Below are 21244 nucleotides of genomic sequence, written 5' to 3'. Positions count from 1 at the left end.
CAATAAAAGACAAACTACCCAACAGTATCATGCCAAGGGAAGGCACAGATGGCTGGAGAGCAGCAGCTATAGGTCTTTTTATAGCATTATCAGATGGCATGGTTGACATTCCAACTGGCCCTGTGCCAATGGCCAAGGTAGTAACGGATGCCAGCATGAGAACATTCAGAAGCATACTCATCCTCATGCCATTCAACATGGCCCAGGGAAGCAATCTTGGGTGGTTTTTATGTCACAATGGGTAAAACAACATGAGTAGTTTTTAATGCCACAGTAATAATTAGTTGGAGAAGTTTACCTGAATTTTCAAAAACAGAATAATTTCCTAAACAATCAAAAGCAAAATTTCTATGACCAAAGCAACACACTTCCAAACCACACTGCTCCTACCTAGAGAAAGTACAGACAGTAAAGAGTCTAGAACTGTGACAATTAAGTAGAAATTTGTATTTTTAAAACAATTCTAAAGTTAAAAGTTCAAGCAGAGTACAAAGGTCTTTGTTTTTTTGAATCCCTTGAGAGTAAACTGCCAACATACCTTTGAATAATTGTGTTTATAACCTACAAAAGTGCAATCGAAAACACATTACTCCTATTTATAAAACATTAGTTTTGATTGTCCCAATAATTGTTCTTCAAATCACAAAGATTCATTTCTTGACACTTTTAGTTGTTATATTTCTTTAGTCTCCTTTACTCTATAATACTTTAGTCTTTTGTCTTACATGAATTTGACATTTTTAAAAAATTTATTTGTTCTTTTTAGTTATTCATGATAGTAAAATCTATTTTGATATAATTTTACAAGCATGGAAAATATCTTATTCTAATTCAGACCCCAGTATCTCTCCTTTCCCTTCCCTTCTCCCACCTTAAGAATATAGGCTAGTTATTCCAATATTCCTCAATTTGGGCTTAAGTGATGTTCCTTATGGTTTGATTTGATTATACATTTTTTTGACAGGAATGTCACAGGATGGTCTTATTGTATTCTTGTTGCAATATAAAAGTAGCAAATTATTTTGATTTGTTCCATTATAGAGGATAGTCATTGTGACTATCTGATTAACACAGTATCTGCCAGTCTTCTCCACTGTTTGTAAATATACATCTTATGGAGAAATATTTTGAGACTATGTAAAGACCTTGTTTCTTATGAAACATTTTCTCACTAGTCATTGCATCCATTAATGATTCTTGCTTATTCAATTATGATTTTTGTCATATTGTGATTTTCCAATTGTATCATTATTTCTATATTTACTAGTTGGTTTTATTTACTTACTTGTATCAGTATGGACACATGCATTTTGACATACTGTGTTCTCACTAAAATTCATTCAAAACATTTCCTATTTTTTTGTGACTTCTTGTTTAACTCATGAGATTTTTAAAAGAATATGTAGAGAATTTTAGAGAATCTACAAATAAATGTGAACTTTATAGGTCTCTGAATGTAACTTAAAATTCTTTTAGTTTCATATTTTAATGTTAGAATGTACTGAGTCTTCTTTATGTTTGGTTGAGTATACCATGTACATTTGAAAAGAATGTGTATTCTGCAGTTGTTGAATATAGCTTTAAACAATGTCGGTTAGGTCTAGTTGGTTCATATATTGCATATATTCACTTGTTCTATAAATTAACACATTTATATGTTTTTGGTTTGTCAGTTTTTGCTTCATGTATTTGTAGCTCAGTTAACTTATACATAAACATTTAGTTTTGTTATGTCTTCTTGCTAAACTTTTAACATTATAAAAAGACATAATGATCAAATCCTTTTTTTAACAATACTTCCGTTGTTTTGAAATTTACTTTGTCTTAGTCTTTGCATGATAGTATCTTTTTACACATTTGTACTTTCAATTTGTTTTATAACAATTAGTGTTTCCTTTATACACTAAATATAATTATATCTTTTTATCCACTCAAATTGACTTAAAAATTTAAGGTCTACTTATTAATTGGAGTATCTAGTCAATTTGAATTTAATGTGATTATTTGTATGTATGAGCTTAAGATTACTATCTTTCAATCTGTCCTCTCTTCCTGCATTCCTTCAGCTTGAACATTTTAAAACTCTTTATAAATTTCCACTATAGACTTTTTTAGATACATGTCTATTTAAATGTTTTAATAAAATCCTCTGGACACTATAACATGCAATCTTAACATATCATAGTCTATTCAGAATTAGTATTATACCACTTCAGGTAAAAGGTTCAAACCTGACAACCATATAATTCCATTTATTCTCTCCTGAGGTGTTACTGTCTTTGATTTCATGTCTATAACTGTTATTAATACCACGATGTAGCTATTATTTGTTTTAAACAATTCTTTTTTTAAAATGTATATCTCTAAAACTTAGTCTCTTTAAAAATTGACATATATAAACTATACACATTTATAGGACACCATGTGATGTTTCGATACATGAAACAGGATGTATCGATATTCAAATCAGGATAAACATATTTGTCTCAAACATTTAAAATTTCATTGTGGCAATTATCATTCAAAGAAATTTTTTAAATGAGGAGAAAAAGACAATTATTAATCTTCATATTCACCATTTTCAGGACTCTTCATTTTTTCTCTGTAGATACAAGTTTTCATCCAGTTTCATTTTTGTTATAACAGAAAAAAACTTCCTTGATCTTTTCTTGTAGTGCAGATCTGCTAGTGCTGAGTTGTCTCACCTTTCATTTATTTAAAGTGTTCTTATTCTATTTCCATTTAAGAATTATTTTCACTGGATATACTATTTTGTTAAGAGCTTAATCTCATTCACAACTCAGACATGTTCCATTATCGTTTGGTATCATTTCTGATTTGAAATGAGACACAATTCAAATTAATTATTGGTCCTTTTGTGTAATTTTTTCTTTTCTAGGTATTTTTAATATTTTGCATCAGTTTTCAGTAATATGACTATGTTGTGCCATGATCTGATGTGCCTACATGCTGCTTTCTTATTTTTGGAGTCCATTGAGATTCTCCAATCTGTTGACCAATATTTTTTACTAGGCTTCAATTACATATATTTTCGACTATTTGGCTTGATTCCACAAGTCACTGAGACTGTTTATTTCTTGCAGGATCTTCTTTCTTTTCTTCAAAATGATTTCTATTGATCTCTCTTCAAATTCACTGCCACTTTTATTACACAGTGTCCATAAGCCCATCTGGTAAAGTTTTCATTTCAAATTTGTATTTCTCTACCAAATTTGAAAGAAAATTCTAGAATTACATTTGGTTTTCTTTACATATAGCGTCTATGTTTTTTTCCTGGGAATTCCTATCTATTCAATCATTATGTTTATCTTTTTCCTTAAAATCTTGAGCACTTTTGTAACAGTTGCTCCCAAGTTCTTATTTGATCATTTCAACATCTGTGTCACATAAGGGTCCATTAGTGTTAGCTCCATTTATATTCATTAGAGAATACAAATTTCTATTTTATATGCCTATCAAAGAGCAATTGCATACACCAAGGTCGGACGCCATTGTGGAGCCTGCCAGACCCCCACACCGAGGTCAGACACCATTGCTGAATATGCCTGCCTGCCCCCCGTACTGCTGCATTGCCTCTGTGCTGACTTAGCACACCCTTGCTGGGGCTCCCCACCTTCATTGGAGGCTGGTGCAGGCATTTTGAATTATCCCTGAGGGCGTGGCCATCATCATTGGAAGGGTGGCTCCCTTCCTGAGACACCTACAGGAGACTGGAGGCCCTTTGAAAGGACTCAGGATTCAAGAAGAGGAGGTATTGAAAGACTCGGGACCAACTCAGAGCCGCAGGTTGAGTCTTTCTCTCACTGGGCAAGGCTCCCCAGAGAGGGCACTAGTCCCGGAAGGAAGGGAAGTTCGTGGAGTGGAATTGCCCAGTAAGACTCCCCTTGCTGGAGCCGTGAACCCGGACAACCGGGAGCATTGTAGAGGATGGCCACCAAGCGAGAGGCTTTGGTGCAGAGCGAGAGTCCCAGACCCGGGTGGCAAGACTTCTCGGAGGAGGTCGCCCAGTGGGAGACTTCTGCACAGGGTGAGGCTCCCTGGCCCAGGCGGTAGGTCTGGTCCCCAGAGAACATCGCAGAGGAGGGCCGCTCAGCAAGAGAGTCCCTCACAGGGCCAGGATCCCCAGCCCAGGTGGTAGTTCCAGACCCCAGGGAATGTTTCAGAGGAGGGCTGCCCAGGGAGACTCACTTGCAGGGTGAGGCTCCCTGGCTTAGGAGGTAGGTCCGAACCCCTGGGAATGTCACAGAGGAGGGCTGCCCAGCCCAGAAATAGTTCTGGACTGAAGGGAACTTCTCAGAGGAGAGCTGTCCAGCGAGACTTCCCCACTGGGTGAGTCTTTCCTGCTGGGTAAGGTTCCCCACCAGGGCGGCAGAACCAGAGACACAGGCCCAGATCAGCCATGCCCCAGCCTGCAGTCTAGTCCCACTTTGGCTGACCATCAGTCAACAAGTGGAGGTGCCTCTGCCCACTAACAAGGAATATACCCCACCTGAAGCCACCACCCCTAGAGGGGTAGCTTCCTTGTGAATCACTGCATTATCAAGTTCCTCCAAGACTTCAGGCTACAGAAGGCTAGGAGGGGAATTATTGGAAATCTACAGGGAAATTATAAGTCAATAGAGGAAATCTGCAACATCTCAGAGTTTCACTACTAGAGGGGTAGATACCTGAGCAATATGAGAAAACAAGAGAAGAAAATGTTCCAAAAAAACCTAGATGCCACATCAATAAAATCCAATGACAGCATGGCAGAAGAAATGTCAGAAAGGGAGTTCAGAAAGTACATAATTAAAATGATCAGAGAAGCAAATGATGAGATGAAAGAGCAAATGCAGGCTTTGAATGATCACACCACTCAACAGTTAAAAGAGCAAATGCGGGAAGCAAAAGATCATTTCAATGAAGAGCTAGAGATACTGAAAAAAAAAAAAATCCTTGAAATGAAATCCTTGAAATGAAGGAAACAATAAACCAAATTAAAAACTCCATAGAAAGTATAACCAATAGGATAGAACACCTGGAAGACAGAACCTCAGACATTGAAGACAAAATATTTAATCTTGAAAACAAAGTTGACCAAACAGAGAAGATGGTAAGAAATCATGAACAGAATCAATAAGAATTATGGTATATCATGAAAAGGCCAAATTTAAGAATTATTGGGATTGAGGAAGACCCAGAGAAACAAATCAAAGGAATGAACAATCTATTCAAAGAAATAATGTCAGGAAATTTCCCAAATCTGAAGAATGAAATGGAAAATCAAGTACAAGAGGGTTATAGGATTCCAAATATACAAAATTACAATAGACCCACACCAAGGTACATTATAATGAAAATACCTAACATTTAAGACAGAATTTTAAAGGCTGTGAGAGAAAAAAAAAATCAAATTACATTCAGGGGGAAACCAATACAGATATCAGCAGATTTTTCAATCCAGACCCTAAAAGCTAGAAGGGCCTGGAACAACATTTTTCAAGCCCTGAAAGAAAATGGATGCCAACTAAGAATCTTATACCCAGCAAATTTGATGATGAAATAAAATAAAAACAAAAGCTAAAAGAATTTACAGAAAGAAAGCCAGCACTACAGAACATTCTCAGCAAAATATTCCATGAGGAAGAGATGAAAAACAACGATGTAAATCAGCAAAGGAGTGAACTACCCTAAAGGAATAGCCAAATAAAGAAGAAACTAAGTCATGTCAAAAAACAAAAATGAGCCAAATGACCGGGAATACAAATCATATTTCAATAATAATCCTGAATGTTAATGGCCTGAACTCATCAATCAAAATACATTAACTGGCAGATTGGATTAAAAAGAAAGATCCAACAATATGCTGCCTGCAAGAGACTCATCTCATAGAGAGAGATACCCACAAACTAAAGGTAAAAGGATGGGAAAAAACACACCATGCACGTGGACTCAGCCAAAAAACCGGAGTATCCATCCTCATATCAGATAATGTGGACTTCAAGCCAAAGTTAGTCAGAAGGGATAAAGAAGGACATTTCATACTGCTTAAGGGAAGCATAAATCAGCAAGACATAACAATCATAAATATTTATGCCCCAAACAGTGGTGCATCCCTGTACATCAAACAAATGCTTCTCAATTCCAGAAATCAAATAGCCCACAACACAATAAATACTAAGTGACTTAACACACCTCTCTCACCACTGGACAGGTCTTCCAGACAAAAATTGAACAAAGAAACCATAGATCTCAATAACATAATCAATAATTTAGACTTAACGGACATATATAGAATATACCATCCAACAAAGAGCAAATACACTTTCTTCTCAGCAGCACATGAATCCTTCTCTAAAATAGACCATATATTATGCCACAAAGCTACTGTTAGCAAATACAAGAAGATAGAGATACTACCTTGTATTCTATCAGATCAGAATAGATTAAAATTAGAAACAAATGACAGAATAAAAACAAACTACTCCAATACCTGGAGATTAAATAATACACTATTGTATGATGAATGGATAACAGAAGACACCAGGGGGAAATTAAAAAAAAAAAAATCTTAGAGCTAAACGAGAACAAAGACACATCATATCAAAATCTCTGGGACACTATGAAAACAGTACTTAGAGGAAAATTTATATCATGGAATGCATTCAATAAAAGAAGAAAAAAAATCAACAATAAACGACCTAACACTAGGGCTCAAAGCCCTAGAAAAAGAACAGAGCAACATCAAAAGTAGTAGAAGATAGGAAATACTTAAAATCAGAGCTGAAATCAATGAAATTGAAACAAAAGAAATAATTGAAAAAATTGACAAAATAAATAGTTGGTTCTTTGAAAAAATAAAATCGATAAATCTTATGAAATTCCAATAGAATGTTATATTAAAAGGGTAATAAATACTTATGATTCATCCTTTCCTAAATATTTTACTTCTATGTTCTTGAAGTTATTCATGGCTATTACTGATGTGTGCTAGAAATACCATGTAATGGTGTGTAACTGCCCATCATTTCCCAGCCCTGCTAAGTGGTAGCCATGCTGGTAGCTTGAAGTTGGCCACGTGTGAATATTTAACCACAGAAACGGGCAAATGTTACAACTCAGGGTTTTTTATCCTAAGCTTCCATTGTTTGTCAGCACACTGTGGTACCCTTTCAATAACCCACATTCATTCTGGCCTAAAAATTGTTTGCCTATATTTGTTTCATACTAACTATGCAGGATTTAAATAATTTTGACAATTCTGGTATTTTGTGATATTTGCATTTCTAATAAACTTCACAGGATTAAAAAAAAAGAGCAATTGTACGCTAGACATTGTGAGTGTTGCATTGAAAGGAGTCTGGATTATATTTTTCTTTAAAGGGTGTTGAATTTTGTTCTATCAGGGCATTAAATTAGTGGTGAATCCTTTTGATACTGCCTTATTTTATGATTTTCAGAGGCAGATCAAGTTCAGTTTTGTACATGGTCTTAGGATATGGTCCTTATTCTTAAAGAATTTTGGGGTTTCATATAAATGCCTAATATGGTTTCTGCAATTTGTCTGAGTCAGAATTCTGCTATCTTTCAGGACTACAAAATCACCAGTATCTCTATTTAGCTCTCAGTATCACAGAAGTGGTTTTCTTCTAGGCTCTATGTAAATGTGGTCTACCATTCCATCAAGGACCCAAGGGAATGTACCAAAAGACTTCTGGGTCTCTTTTCTCCTTTCTGGAATCCTTTCCCACAAACTAGATCCCCATCATTCTTGAATTCTGAACACTGATCTCTGTTTTTTTAGTTGAGTGACATCACTGTTCTCTGCTTTGTAAATTGTGTTTGTAATGTGTGTAATCTCCATGGTACTTCCCCCTACACCTTTTTTTTTTTTTTTTTTGAGAAATACAGTCTTGTTCTGTTTATTGCCTGTGCCAAAATAGAGCTGCTTAATATATTTTGTCTATTTTATAGCAGTTTATAATGAGAGGACAAATCAAACAAATTTATCAATTAGCTGGAACTGGAAGATTTCACTTCCCTCACCAGTGACATTTTGAAAGCAGTTGAGTCATTATTAACTACATGATCATTCCTCTTTTCTTGGGTTATAGGAGAAAACAATTTTCAACTATAGGGATCAATGAGAAATTGAAACTTTGCTAAAGGACAGCAGTTTGGATGAACATTTTTAAAAATGTTACGCTTCTTTAGTTCACGTGACTTTTTTTTAAAAAACATTTTTTTAGTTGTAGATGGACATAATACCTGTATCTTTTTTTTTAGTATTGTCATTTTATTTATTTTTTAAATTTATCTTTTAATTTTTTACAGACTGCATTTTGATTCATTGTATACAAATGGGGTACATCATTTTGTTTGGTTGGTTGTGCACAATGTAGATTCATACCATTCATGTAATCATACATGTACATAGGGTAATGATGTCTGTCTCATTCCACCACTTTTCATATCACCCTCCCTCTCATTTCCTTCTACATAATCTAAAGTTCCCCCATTCTTCTCTCCCTCCCCAACTCCCCACCCCTATTATATATCATTCTCCACTTATCAGGGAAAACATTCAGCCTTTGGTTTTTTGGATTGGCTTATTTCACTTAGCATATTTTCCAATTCCATCCATTTATTTGCAAATGCCATAATATTCTTCTTCTTTATGGCTGAATAATATTCCATTGTGTATGTATACCGCAGTTTCTTTATCCATTCATCTGTTGAAGGGCATCTAGGTTGGTTCCACAATCTAGTTATTATGAACTGAGCTGCTATAAACATTGATGTGGCTGTGTTACTGTGGTATACTGATTTTAAGTCCTTCAGGTATAAACCGAGGAGTGGGATAACTGGGCCAAAAGGTGGGTCCATTCCAAGTTTTCTGAGGATTCTCCACACTGCTTTCCAGAGTGGCTGCACCAATTTGCAACTCCACCAGCAATGTAAAAGTGTGCCTTTTTCCCCACATCCATGCCAACATCTGTTATTATTTGTGTTCTTGATAATAGCCATTCTAATTGGAGTAAGATGAAATCTTAGAGTTGTTTTAATTTGCATTTCTCTAATTACTAGAGATGTTGAACACTTTTTCATATATTTATTAATTGCTTGTATGACTTCTTCTGTAAAGTGTCTGTCTAGTTCCGTGGCCCATTTATTGATTGGGTACTTTAATACCTGTATCTTATTTATTCATTTTATGTGGTACTAAGGGTTGAACCCAGCACCTCACATGCCAGGCAAGCACTCTACCACAGAGCCACAACCCCAGCCCCACATGATACTTTAAAGACCCAACTCTTTTGTACATCTCTCAAGACAGATAAATGCACAAAGATCAAACTCATAGTCCCAGAAGATTTATCCCTATGATGTCTGGTATAAGTCACATCTATCTCAAAGAAAATCATGCATAAATATATTAAAGTATTCTTCCCTCAAGCCAGGAGTGTGGAAATAGGGATACAGGCAATTGGTGACAATTTACATGTTCCTTTTTATTGTTGCTCTATGCATGGACATCTTATCCTTAATTTGGGTAAGTCGTACTATCAGTAAACTGGGGGTCTGTAAATCATTCAAGCTAGATCAAATGTCAATCTGCAATAAACAGTCTTACTGAAATATCTGTGTAATTTCAGAGTAAAAGAAAGGAAAACAGTAGCTTTCTTGGACTTTTGGGGTGGTCAAGTAAAAATATCACTAAGTTTTAGGGAAAGTTCATATCATTAGTGTATATAAGAATGAACTTTGGTGTAATTGGAAATGGCATGAATTGTAGAGTTAAATACACTGGGTCTGAATCACAGCTTTGCTTAGTTTTTGCTTAATTTTCCTTATAATCAGTTTTGTCAACTATAAAATGGGTATAATAATTCTATGGGTTAGAATTACTAGTAGGAATTAAATAAGAAAAAGCCTCTTGTACACAGCAGATGATCATTAAAAATTAGTTCCTTTAATTTGGGGAGACGTATTGATTTTGCTGCTGATAATCATAATGTACTTGGCATGCCCTTGAGTAAGAAAGTCTATAAATTTAAGCAGGCATAAATACAAACATCTTCTATTATTAAGAGAAAAGACATGCACTATTAAAGGATTAAAACAATTCTTAAATTGCTGGAACAGCTAAAATTTTATTTTTTTTTACATTCTTAAAAAGGAGAAACTTTTAAAAATTAGGGTTTTTCTTTAGTGCTTTTTCTATAATTGAGTGATAAACCTTAATATATGCAATATTTTATATCTGATTCATTTTGGGCATAAAATTGATGATATATCAAGCTTAAAAGTAGAATTTGTGACATTTAAAGTTTTTAGTGATTAATAGTTCAAACATAATAGCACACTTCAGGAAGTTATCCAGAATGGGAAAGCAGCTAATGCCAAGTTTAACACTTCACTCACTTTCCAAAACTATACTGCAGAATGTTTGGTTCCAGTTATAGTAGATAAGGTTATATATACTCCTGTTAAGAGCACATAGGAAATATGGATGATTTTTTTTTTCTTTTTAGTTTTGTGTCAGAACTACTAAGGCAGTGAGTATTTGGGGGACCAACATACTAGAAAGAAGTGAAACCCAGAGAGATAAGCTTGACATTTGGTCTTGCTTTTCCTTTTCTAAACATTTGAGAACTTACAATTTATGGCCAAGAGGCTGTGAAAGTTAACAGAAAGTAGTGACTGAGATGTTAAAAGCTGCACAGAACTTTAGCTAAACATAGGATATAGTAAAAGGAGTGCTATGGGTGAAAGTTACAAATCCTTACATTAAAAAGAAAGATCTCAAATCAATAGCTGAACTTAACATAGAAAAAAGAACAACAATCTAAACCCAAAGCCAGCAGAATGAAGAAATTAATAAGGATTAGAGCAGAGATAAACAAAATAGAGATCAATGATACCAAATGTTGGTTATTTTTAAAAATCAGTAAGATCAACAAACCATTAACAAAGAATAAAAGGGAGAAGACTAAAATCATACAATGGGGATATTACTACTACTAATCCTACAGAAATGAAAAGGATTATGGGAGTAATATAAGCAACTGTGTGCCAACAGACTGGATAACATACATGAAAAGGAAAAATTGCGAAAAACAAAGCCCACCAAGACCAAATCAAGAAACAGAAAATCTGGACAGATCTGGAAGTGGTAAGAGATTGAATCAATAATCAAAAATCTGACAAAGAAAAGGCCTCCAACTAATGGCTCTGCTCATGAATTACACCAAACATTTAAAGAAAAAAATAATGCCAATCCTCCTCAAATCATCCCAAAAATTGAAGAGGGAACTTTTCCTAGCTCATTCTTTAAGGCCAGCATTACCCTAATATCAAAGCTAGACAAAAACAAAAGAAAACTACAGACCATTATCTCTTAACAACATTGATACAAAAATGTTCAACAAAAATAACAGTAAACTGAATTTTGCAACATAGTAAAAGGAGTATGCACCATGTCCAAGTGGGATTCATTCCTGGAATGCAAGGATTGTCAAACATATCAACACTGATCAGTATAAAACGCCACATAAACAGAAGGAAAGGTAGAAAACTACATAAATGTCTCAATTGAGGTAGAAGGAATATTGGACAAAATAACCACATTTTCATGATAAAAACTATTAACAAATTAGGATTGAGAGAAACTACTTCCACATGATGTGTAAAAGCTACACATGAAAACTGCACAGTGAACATCACACTTCATGGTGAAAAACTCAAAACTTTTCCCACTTTTGACACTTTTATTCAATGTAGTACCAGAAAGTTCTAGTCAGAATAATTAAGCAAGAAAAATAAAAGACATCTAAGTTATAAAGGAAGAACTAAAACTGTTTGCACATATGATCTGATATGTTAAAAACACAATTCCATATCAACTTTCTTGTCATGTTATATGTCTTGAACCTCTTTATCACTGATAAATATTAATGCAAAAAGCACTACTTTCAGGTTAACTGATGATGTTTCTTTTTTGTGACCTCTTCGATATTATTTTAGTCCCTAAGGAAGAGATATTATAAGCATAGAAAATCATTTTTAAGTAGGGATAATTCTGTTTATGTTACATACATTTTATTTTCAAGAGATAAGAATTCCTGGAATATAGGCTACAGGCCTCTGGATAAATGAAATTTGTTTTTTCATTTGCATCTGTTCAGTTTTTCATGATCTATGAAAATATAGTATAACTGAATGATGTAAATTTAGATTTAATTATCAAACTCAATACAAGTAAGTTAATGTGATGAATCCATAGAAACATAAAAAATAAAAGCTAGTCAGGCAAGGCAGTGCATACCTGTAATCCCAGAGACTCAAGACAAGCCTAAGCAGTTTAGACTCTGTCTCAAAACAAAAAGTTTTAAAAATGACTGGGGATGTAGTTCAGTGGTTAAAGTACCCCCGGGTTAAATCTCCAGTACTAAAACAATCAACCAAACCAAACAAAAAGAGCATAAAATCTTAAACTACAAAACGTCTTCTTAGCATTAAAATATTCAGGTAAAAGAGCCTTCCAGCACTTTTTCTTGTTTTCAAGAAGCTTTTGCTCTATTGTTTCTTTGATAACAATCAAATTGTTATGGGGTAGAACATGCTGGGAAATCAGAAAAGAATTTGTTCACCTGACCTAACTGTGGCACAGGATCTTAGAAAACAAGAAGAATCTGTTACAGAGCACAAGGATCTGTAAGAAATCCCGGTTAATTGTACTGTTCTATACTAATAAATGAAAGAACTAGAGTATGTGTGAATTTATAGCTTCTTAGATGCACTTTGTACTATGGTTACTTTAAAAATACCTGTGAGAACATTTACAATTTGTTACTTTTCACTAAAATATAAGGAACATACTGAGCACATTCAAGATCTGAGACTTTTTTTTTTTTTTTTTTGCCCTGTGTCCTGTCTTCTGTAGCTGTATTCCACTTCTTCAGAGAATGGATTGAGTACATTCAAGATCTATGAGACTTTTTTTTTTTTTTTTTTTTTGCCCTGTTTCCTGTCTTCTGTAGCTGTATTCCACTTCTTCAGAGAATGGATTAGAAAGATATTTAAGCTTATTATATAGAAAGGTGTCATACCCTCACATCAAGGTACATGAGGAGAAAAATTCAAGAATTATAAATTCTTAGAAAACATAAAAGATTCTTTGGGCCCTGGCAAGGAAAATGTCAACAAGTCAAAAGATACTAGATGGCTATTGACCAGTTTCAGGAAGGAAGTTACAAACCAAGATGGAATAATGCTTTCCCACCATGTGTCTAAGGCTGCAAATGACACTAATCCTTTTTAATGGTCACAAAAGCTGACAACTTACTCAGCCTTAGAACTGAAGGAAGGCACAAAATCATCTCAGGGAATGACTCACCATAAACAGGTCTCGAGCACCAATGTCAACAGCTAGGAGAAATGCCTTTTCAAATCTCTGGTACCTATAAGGAAGAAAAGAAAGATGTTAGTTGTGAACAAAACATATAAAAGGATAGAGCTGTTTGTTTAATGTATTTATTCAGTATTATTTGATTCTTCTGAAGGAAAAAATATTCTCAAAGAGAAGGGATTCGGCCTGCTAGGATCTTCCATTTATGAAATAAAGCACAAACTCAAGCAGACATTGCTGAATATGGGAAATGACAGCCTGGAAAGTATATCTTCATAATTTTTACTTCATTGTTTTTTGGGGTTTGTTTTGTTTTGTTTTTTGGTACGAGGGATTGAATCCAGACTTTGTCACTGAGTCACATCCCCCAGCTCTTTTTATATTTTAGAGACAGGGTCTTGCCAAGTTGCTGAGGCTGGCTTTGAACTAGCAATCCTCCCGCCTCAGCCTCCTAAACTGCTGGGATTACAGGTGTGTGCCACTGCGCCTGGCTTACTTCATTGTTTTATAAAAGAAAATTATGAGGATATAGAGAATAAAGCAGGATAAGAGCAATTAATCACATCATAATTTTGTGTTTCTTAGGTAAAAGTTGGGAAGTTAAATGTTGCATTATTCAAAAACTTTATATTTGAAAAGAAATTCCAGGCTGTTATAAAAGAGCAATATAAATGTTTTCTAAATTTTTAAAACATACTTTTCTACACTTTTCCATAATCATACTTTCCCTTAAGTAAAATTTTGATGATTTTCTTTGTGGAAGTTTAATTCTAGGCAAATATACATGAGAACAAGTTATAGTTTAATTGAATTATTTCTACAGAAAGTTTAAGATCTAGAACAAAAAGTATGTCATAAATGCACGGGTTTTTGGAATAAAAGGTGGTCTTTATTTTGTATAATTTCTAAGATTTTTTATATAGATGTAACTGTCAGTTTGACTGTAGGAACAAGCAGGTATGTAAGTTATTCTCTGTTCTCTATTTTATATTGTAAAATACAGTGGTAGAAAAGATAAGATTTCAAATAAAAATAATAAGTATTGAATATTAATTAATATATTACATATATTTTATTAGTTGAATAACTAAAATTAAAATAAATAAGACTTGTTAATATCGTATGTGAGCCATTAAGTCTAAAACCTGAAACAGGTACAATTTGCATGTTGTGTTTTGTGGGACATAAAATGGAGAGAGGCTTACGTTGCCTATGTGAGAGGCTCTCAGGGCTCAGCACACTGAGCCCATATACTGTGGTTGGCACACTAACCACACCTAGCCCCCCTTTTCAGTCCCCATTTTCTTCTCCTGTGTTCTGTGAACAGGATGTTCTTCTGCGGTCTGTGAAACAGTGGTTTTTTTCTTCCTATAACCAAGCTATGGCCTACCAAATAGGCTAGTAACTACTTATGCAAGGCTTAACCTTTAAGATGTATGGCTCATTTAACTGCAAGTGTATAAAAGACAGTGTTATACTCAGTAAAGACAGAGTAGCTTCCTGTGACTATGTGACATGTACTCCATTGCTCCTGAATAAAGCTCTTCTTCTAAGATCTTGTGCTGGTTAGTGACTGAGTCCTGCCCATAGTTGTTAGCCTATGACTTGGTGGTCCACCTACGGTATTGCAACCCCTATGTAACCGTATTTGATGATTGTTACCCCATCTCCTCCTTGCTCATTCTTCCCAGTACCTCCAGTATTCGTCTGAATGCTGCTCAATTGTTCAAGATCATGAAGAAATTACTTTTATTTTTGTGGATGAAGAGTGTTTTGTACCTGGAAGTTTACTGATTTATTATATACTCAAGGGAGGTAAAATTTAGCACAGAAGAGGTCAATCAGCCAGCTGTAACTACTTGTCCATGCCTTCACTGCCATTTTGCATTGGCCTACTCCACTGTAACTATTCTGGCAACAGTAATCATCCATCTTCAAAAGATTAAAGTTAAACATAAGTTCTCATCTTTTTAAAAAAGATTAAAAAAATTTTTTTTTTTTTAGTTATTGTTGGACCTTTATTTATATGCAGTGCTGAGAACTGAATTCAGTGCCTAACACATGCTAGGCAAGTGCTCTACCACTGAGCCACAACCCCAGCCTATAAGTTCTGATCTTTGGCCATATCTAATCCTATAAACTGCCCCTCTACTTTCTCAGTTTGCCCACTTCTTAGATGAAATCTTCTTAGTCTTCTTTTCTAGTTCACATTTCTCTACCTCACAGTGAAGCAGGTGTTCTATGGTGGCTTTTATTTCTACACACTCCAATCTCCTCAATAGCCTTATCAGTACCATGACAATGAAAACCAATTACATAAATGACTCGCAAAAGTGTATCTCTAGGATCCATCTCTTTCTTGAGCTCCACACCCTTTATTTTCATGCATCCTCTTTTTCACTTTTGTGATACAAACTCCAATATAAAATCTATGCACTTAACAAATCATTATATATAATACAGTATTTTAAACAATAGGTACAATGCTGTATATTAGGTCTCTAGGACTTATTCATCTTGCACGTAAGAAATTTTATACATACAGTACCCTGGTTTTCTCCCCTGGGCCTAGCAGCAACCATTCTACTCCATGCTTCTATGAGTTTGACTATAGATTCCTTAAGTAAGTGGAATGATATGTAGTATTAGTCCTACTGTATGGCTTATTTTATTTAGTGTAACAACCTCCAGATTCATCCATGTTGTCAAAGGATCTCGATATATCTATCTTCCTCTCCCTCTCCAAAGATAAATGACATTCCTTTGTTAAGTAAATACAACACTTGATTTGAGGCGGCTCTGCCCACTCCGGCTGCAGGCTCTTTCCACGGGGCGATCCGAGATGGCGGACTAGAGGGGGACTGCATCTCCAGTCACTCCAGAACCCAGGAGTTAAGAAGGGGAGGTATTGAGAGACTCGGACCAAAATAGAGCCACGGGTGAGTCTGCCTACTGGGTAAAGCTCGGCCCGGGTGGCAGGCCCAGATAGAGGTGGCTTATCGGAGCAGGGCAGGGCAGTTAGAGTCTTCCACAGGCAGCCCTGCGCACTCCGGCGGTGGGCCCCTCCCACACAGCCAGCTTCTCCAGGTTCTCGGAGCAGGCCCCCTAGTGAGAGCCTTTCTGATCAGAACAAGCTCCAAGTCCCGGAGCCAGCGCGGCGTACTCCGGCCTGCAAGCGGCTTCAGGGACCAGGACAGGGCAGCCAGAGACCTCCCCAAGCAGCCTGGAACACTGCGGTGGGAGGCGCCTTTCAAGGCTAGCTTCTCGGAACAGACCGCCCAGTGAGAGCCTTTCTACATAGAGCCAGCCACAAGTCCCCGAGCCAACGGAGAGCTTCGATATGCAAGCAGCCTCTGGGATCAGGGCAGGGCAGCCAGAGACTTCTCCAGGCGGCTCGGCCCACTCCGGCCGCAGGCTCTTTTCACAGGGCGATCCAAGATGGCAGCCTAGAGGGTGACTCATCTCCAGTCGCTCCAGAACCCAGGACTCAAGAAGGGGTGGCATTGAGAGACTTGGGCAAAAATAGAGTCACGGGGTGAGTCTGCCCCACTGGGCGAAACTTGGCCTGGGCGGCAGGCACAGACAGGGGTGGCTTATCAGAGCAGGGCAGTGCAGCTAGAGTCTTTCCCAGGTAGCCATCCACACTCCGGTGGTGGGCTCCCCCCACACGGCCAGCTGCACGGTGCAGGCCCCCAGTGAGAGCCTTTCCGCACAGAGCCAGACCAAGCCCTGGAACCAGTAGGGGGCTAGGGACAGCTTTCTTCAGAAGCACTGCATTATCAAATTCCTCCAAGACTTCAGGCTACTGAAGGCTGGGAGGTAATACACTGGAAATCTACCGGACACTGTAAGCCAATAGAGGAAATCTGGAATATCTCAGATCCCCACTGACATCTGACCAATATGAGAAAACAAGGGAAGAAAATGTCCCAAACAAACCTAGATACTACATCAATAAAACCCAATGACAGCACAGCAGAAGAAATGTCAGAAGGGAGTTCAGAATGTACATAATTAAAACAATCAGAGAAGCAAATGAGGAGATGAAAGAACAAATGCAGGCTTTGAAGGAGGAGATGAAAGAGCAAATGCAGGCATTAAATGATCGCACCAATCAACAGTTAAAAGACCAAATATGGGAAGCAAGAGATCATTTCAATAAAGAGCTAGAGATACTGAAAAAAAAACAAACTGAAATACTTGAAATGAAGGAAACAATAAACCAAGTTAAAAACTCCATAGAAAGCATAACCAATAGGACAGAACACCTGGAAGACAGAACCTCAGACATTGAAGACAAATTATTTAATCTTGAAAACAAAGTTGGCCAAACAGAGAAGATGGTAAGAAATCATGAACAGAATCTACAAGAATTATGGGATATCATGAAAAGGCCAAATTTAAGAATTATTGGGATTGAGGAAGGCTTAGAGAAACAAACCAAAGGAATGAACAATCTATTCAATGAAATAATATCAGAAAATTTCCCAAATCTGAAGAATGAAATGGAAAACCAAGTACAAGAGGCTTATAGAACTCCAAATATACAAAATTACAACAGACCCAGACCAAGGCACATTATTATGAAAATACCTAACATACAAAACAAAGACAGAATTTTAAAGGCCGCGAGAGAAAAGAATCAAATTACATTCAGAGGGAAACCAATAAGAATATCAGCAGATTTTTCAATCCACACCCTAAAAGCTAGAAGGGCCTGGAACAACATTTACCAAGCCCTGAAAGAAAACAAATGCCAACCAAGAATCTTAACCCAGCAAAACTTACCTTCAAATTTGACGATGAAATAAGATCCTTCCATGATAAACAAAAGCTAAAGGAATTTAGAAAAAGAAAGCCAGCATTACAGAACATTCTCAGCAAAATATTCCATGAGGAAGAGATGAAAAACAATGATGCAAATCAGCAATGGGAGGAACTAGCCTAAAGGAATAGCCAAATAAAGGAGAAACCAAATCATGTCAAAAAACAAATATGAGTCAAATGACCGGGAATACAAATCATACCACAGTAATAACCCTGAATGTTAATGGCCTGAACTCATCAATCAAAAGACATAGACTGGCAGATTGGATTAAAAAGAAAGATCCAACAATATGCTGCCTGCAAGAGACTCATCTCATAGAAAGAGATACCCATAGACTAAAGGTGAAAGGATGGGGAAAAACATACCATGCACACGGACACAGCAAAAAAGCTGGAGTATCCATCCTCATTTCAGATAATGTGGACTTCAAGCCAAAACTAGACAGAAGGGATAAAGAAGGACATTACATGCTGCTTAAGGGAAGCATAAATCAGCAAGACATAACAATCATAAATATCTATGCCCCGAACATTGGCTCATCCACGTACGTCAAACAAATCCTTCTCAATTCCAGAAATCAAATAGACCACAACATAATAATACTAGGCGATTTTAACACACCTCTCTCACCACTGGATAGATCGTCCAAAAAAAAAATTGAATAAAGAAACCATAGATCTCAATAACACAATCAACAATTTAGACTAAAGGGATATATATAGAATATACCACCCAACAAAGAACGAATACACTTTCTTCTCAGCAGCACATGGATCCTTCTCTAAAATAGACCATATTTTATGCCACAAAGCTACTGTTAGCAAATACAAGAAGATAGAGATACTACCTTGTACTCTATCAGATCATAATGGATTGAAATTAGAAATAAATGACAGAATAAAAAACAGAAACTTCTCCAATACCTGGAGATTAAATAATACACTATTATATGATGAATGGATAACAGAAGACATCAGGAAAAAATAAAAAAAATTCTTAGAAGTAAACGAGAACAAAGACACATCATATCAAAATCTCTGGGACACTATGAAAGCAGTACTTAGAGGAAGATTTATTTCATGGGGCGCATTCAACAAAAGAAGTAGAAATCAACAAATAAACGACTTAACACTACAACTCAAAGCCCTAGAAAAAGAAGAACAGACCAATACCAAAAGTAGTAGAAGACAGGAAATAGTTAAAATCAGAGCCGAAATCAACGAAATTGAAACAAAAGAAACAATCGGAAAAATTAACAAAATAAACAGTTGGTTCTTTGAAAAAATAAACAAAATTGATAAACCCTTAGCCACACTAACAAAGAGAAAGAGGGAGAAAACTCAAATTACTAAAATTCGCAATGAACAAGGAAACATCACAACAGACACGAGTGAAATACAAAACATAATTAGAAGCTATTTTGAAAATCTATACTTCAACAAAACAGAAAACCTTGAAGACATCAACAAATTTCTAGAGACATATGAATTACCTAAACTGAACGAGGAGGACATACACAACTTAAATAAACCAATTTCAAGCAAAGAAATAGAAGAGGTCATCAAAAGCCTACCAACAAAGAAAAGTCCGGGACCAGATGGGTTCTCAGCCGAGTTCTACAAAACCTTTAAAGAAGAGCTCATTCCAATACTCCTCAAAGTATTCCATGAAATAGAAGAGGAGGGAATCCTCCCAAACTCGTTCTATGAAGCCAATATCACCCTGATACCTAAACCAGACAGAGACACATCGAGGAAAGAAAATTTCAGACCAATATCCTTAATGAACATCGACGCAAAAATTCTCAACAAAATTTTAGCAAATCGCATACAAATATATATTAAAAAGATAGTGCACCACAATCAAATGGGTTTTATCCCAGGGATGCAAGGTTGGTTCAACATTCGGAAATCAATAAATGTCATTCACCATATCAACAGACTTAAAGTTAAGAATCACATGACTATTTCAATAGATGCAGAAAAAGCATTTGATAAAATACAGCATCCCTTCATGCTCAAAACACTAGAAAAAATTGGGGTAGTGGGAACATTCCTTAACATTATAAAGGCCATTTACGCTAAGCCCATGGCCAATATCATTCTAAATGGTGAAAAACTGAAAGCGTTCCCCCTAAAAACTGGAACAAGGCAGGGATGCCCTCTTTCACCACTTCTATTCAACATCGTCCTTGAGACTCTGGCCAGAGCAATTAGACAAACCAAAGAAATTAAAGGGATACGAATTGGAAAAGAAGAACTCAAACTATCCCTGTTCGCTGATGACATGATTATATATTTAGAGGAACCTGGAAATTCCACCAGAAAACTTTTAGAACTCATAAGTGAATTCAGTAAAGTAGCAGGTTACAAGATCAATGCTCATAAATCCAATGCATTTTTATACATAAGTGATGAATCTTCAGAAAGAGAAATTAGGAAAACTACCCCATTCACAATAGCATCGAAAAAAATGAAATACTTGGGAATCAATCTCACAAAAGAGGTGAAAGATCTCTACAATGAGAACTACAGAACACTAAAGAAAGAAATTAAAGAAAACCTTAGAAGATGGAAAGAGCTCCCATGTTTCTGGATAGGCAGAATTAATATTGTCAAAATGGCCATACTACCTAAAGTGCTATACAGATTCAATGCAATTCCAATTAAAATCCCAATGATGTACCTTGCAGAAATAGAGCAAGCAATTATGAAATTCATCTGGAAGAATAAAAAACCTAGAATAGCTAAAGCAATCCTAAGTAGCAATAACGAAGCAGGGAGTATTGCAATACCAGATCTTCAACTCTACTACAAAGCAATAGTAACAAAAACGGCATGGTATTGGTACCAAAATAGACAGGTAGATCAATGGTACACAATAGAGGACATGGACACAAACCCAAATAAATACAATTTTCTCATACTAGACAAAGGGGCCAAAAATATGCAATGGAGAAAAGATAGCCTCTTCAACAAATGGTGCTGGGAAAACTGGAAAACCAT

General features: G+C 36.0%; 1 protein-coding gene across 1 annotated transcript in view; it reads right to left on the bottom strand.

Annotated features, from left to right (window-relative positions):
• Wdpcp (WD repeat containing planar cell polarity effector) overlaps positions 1–21244 on the bottom strand; it is a 374171-nt gene that overhangs the window by 146631 nt on the left and 206296 nt on the right. Inside the window, 1 exon segment of the mRNA XM_047522166.1 lies at positions 13400–13463. Coding sequence (XP_047378122.1) covers positions 13400–13463 — 64 coding nt within the window.

Source organism: Sciurus carolinensis, chromosome 13, assembly GCF_902686445.1.
Source record: "Sciurus carolinensis chromosome 13, mSciCar1.2, whole genome shotgun sequence".
NCBI lineage: Eukaryota > Metazoa > Chordata > Mammalia > Rodentia > Sciuridae > Sciurus > Sciurus carolinensis.
The sequence above is the reverse complement of the archived record's forward strand: the minus strand, read 5'-3'. Positions and strand labels throughout refer to the sequence as shown.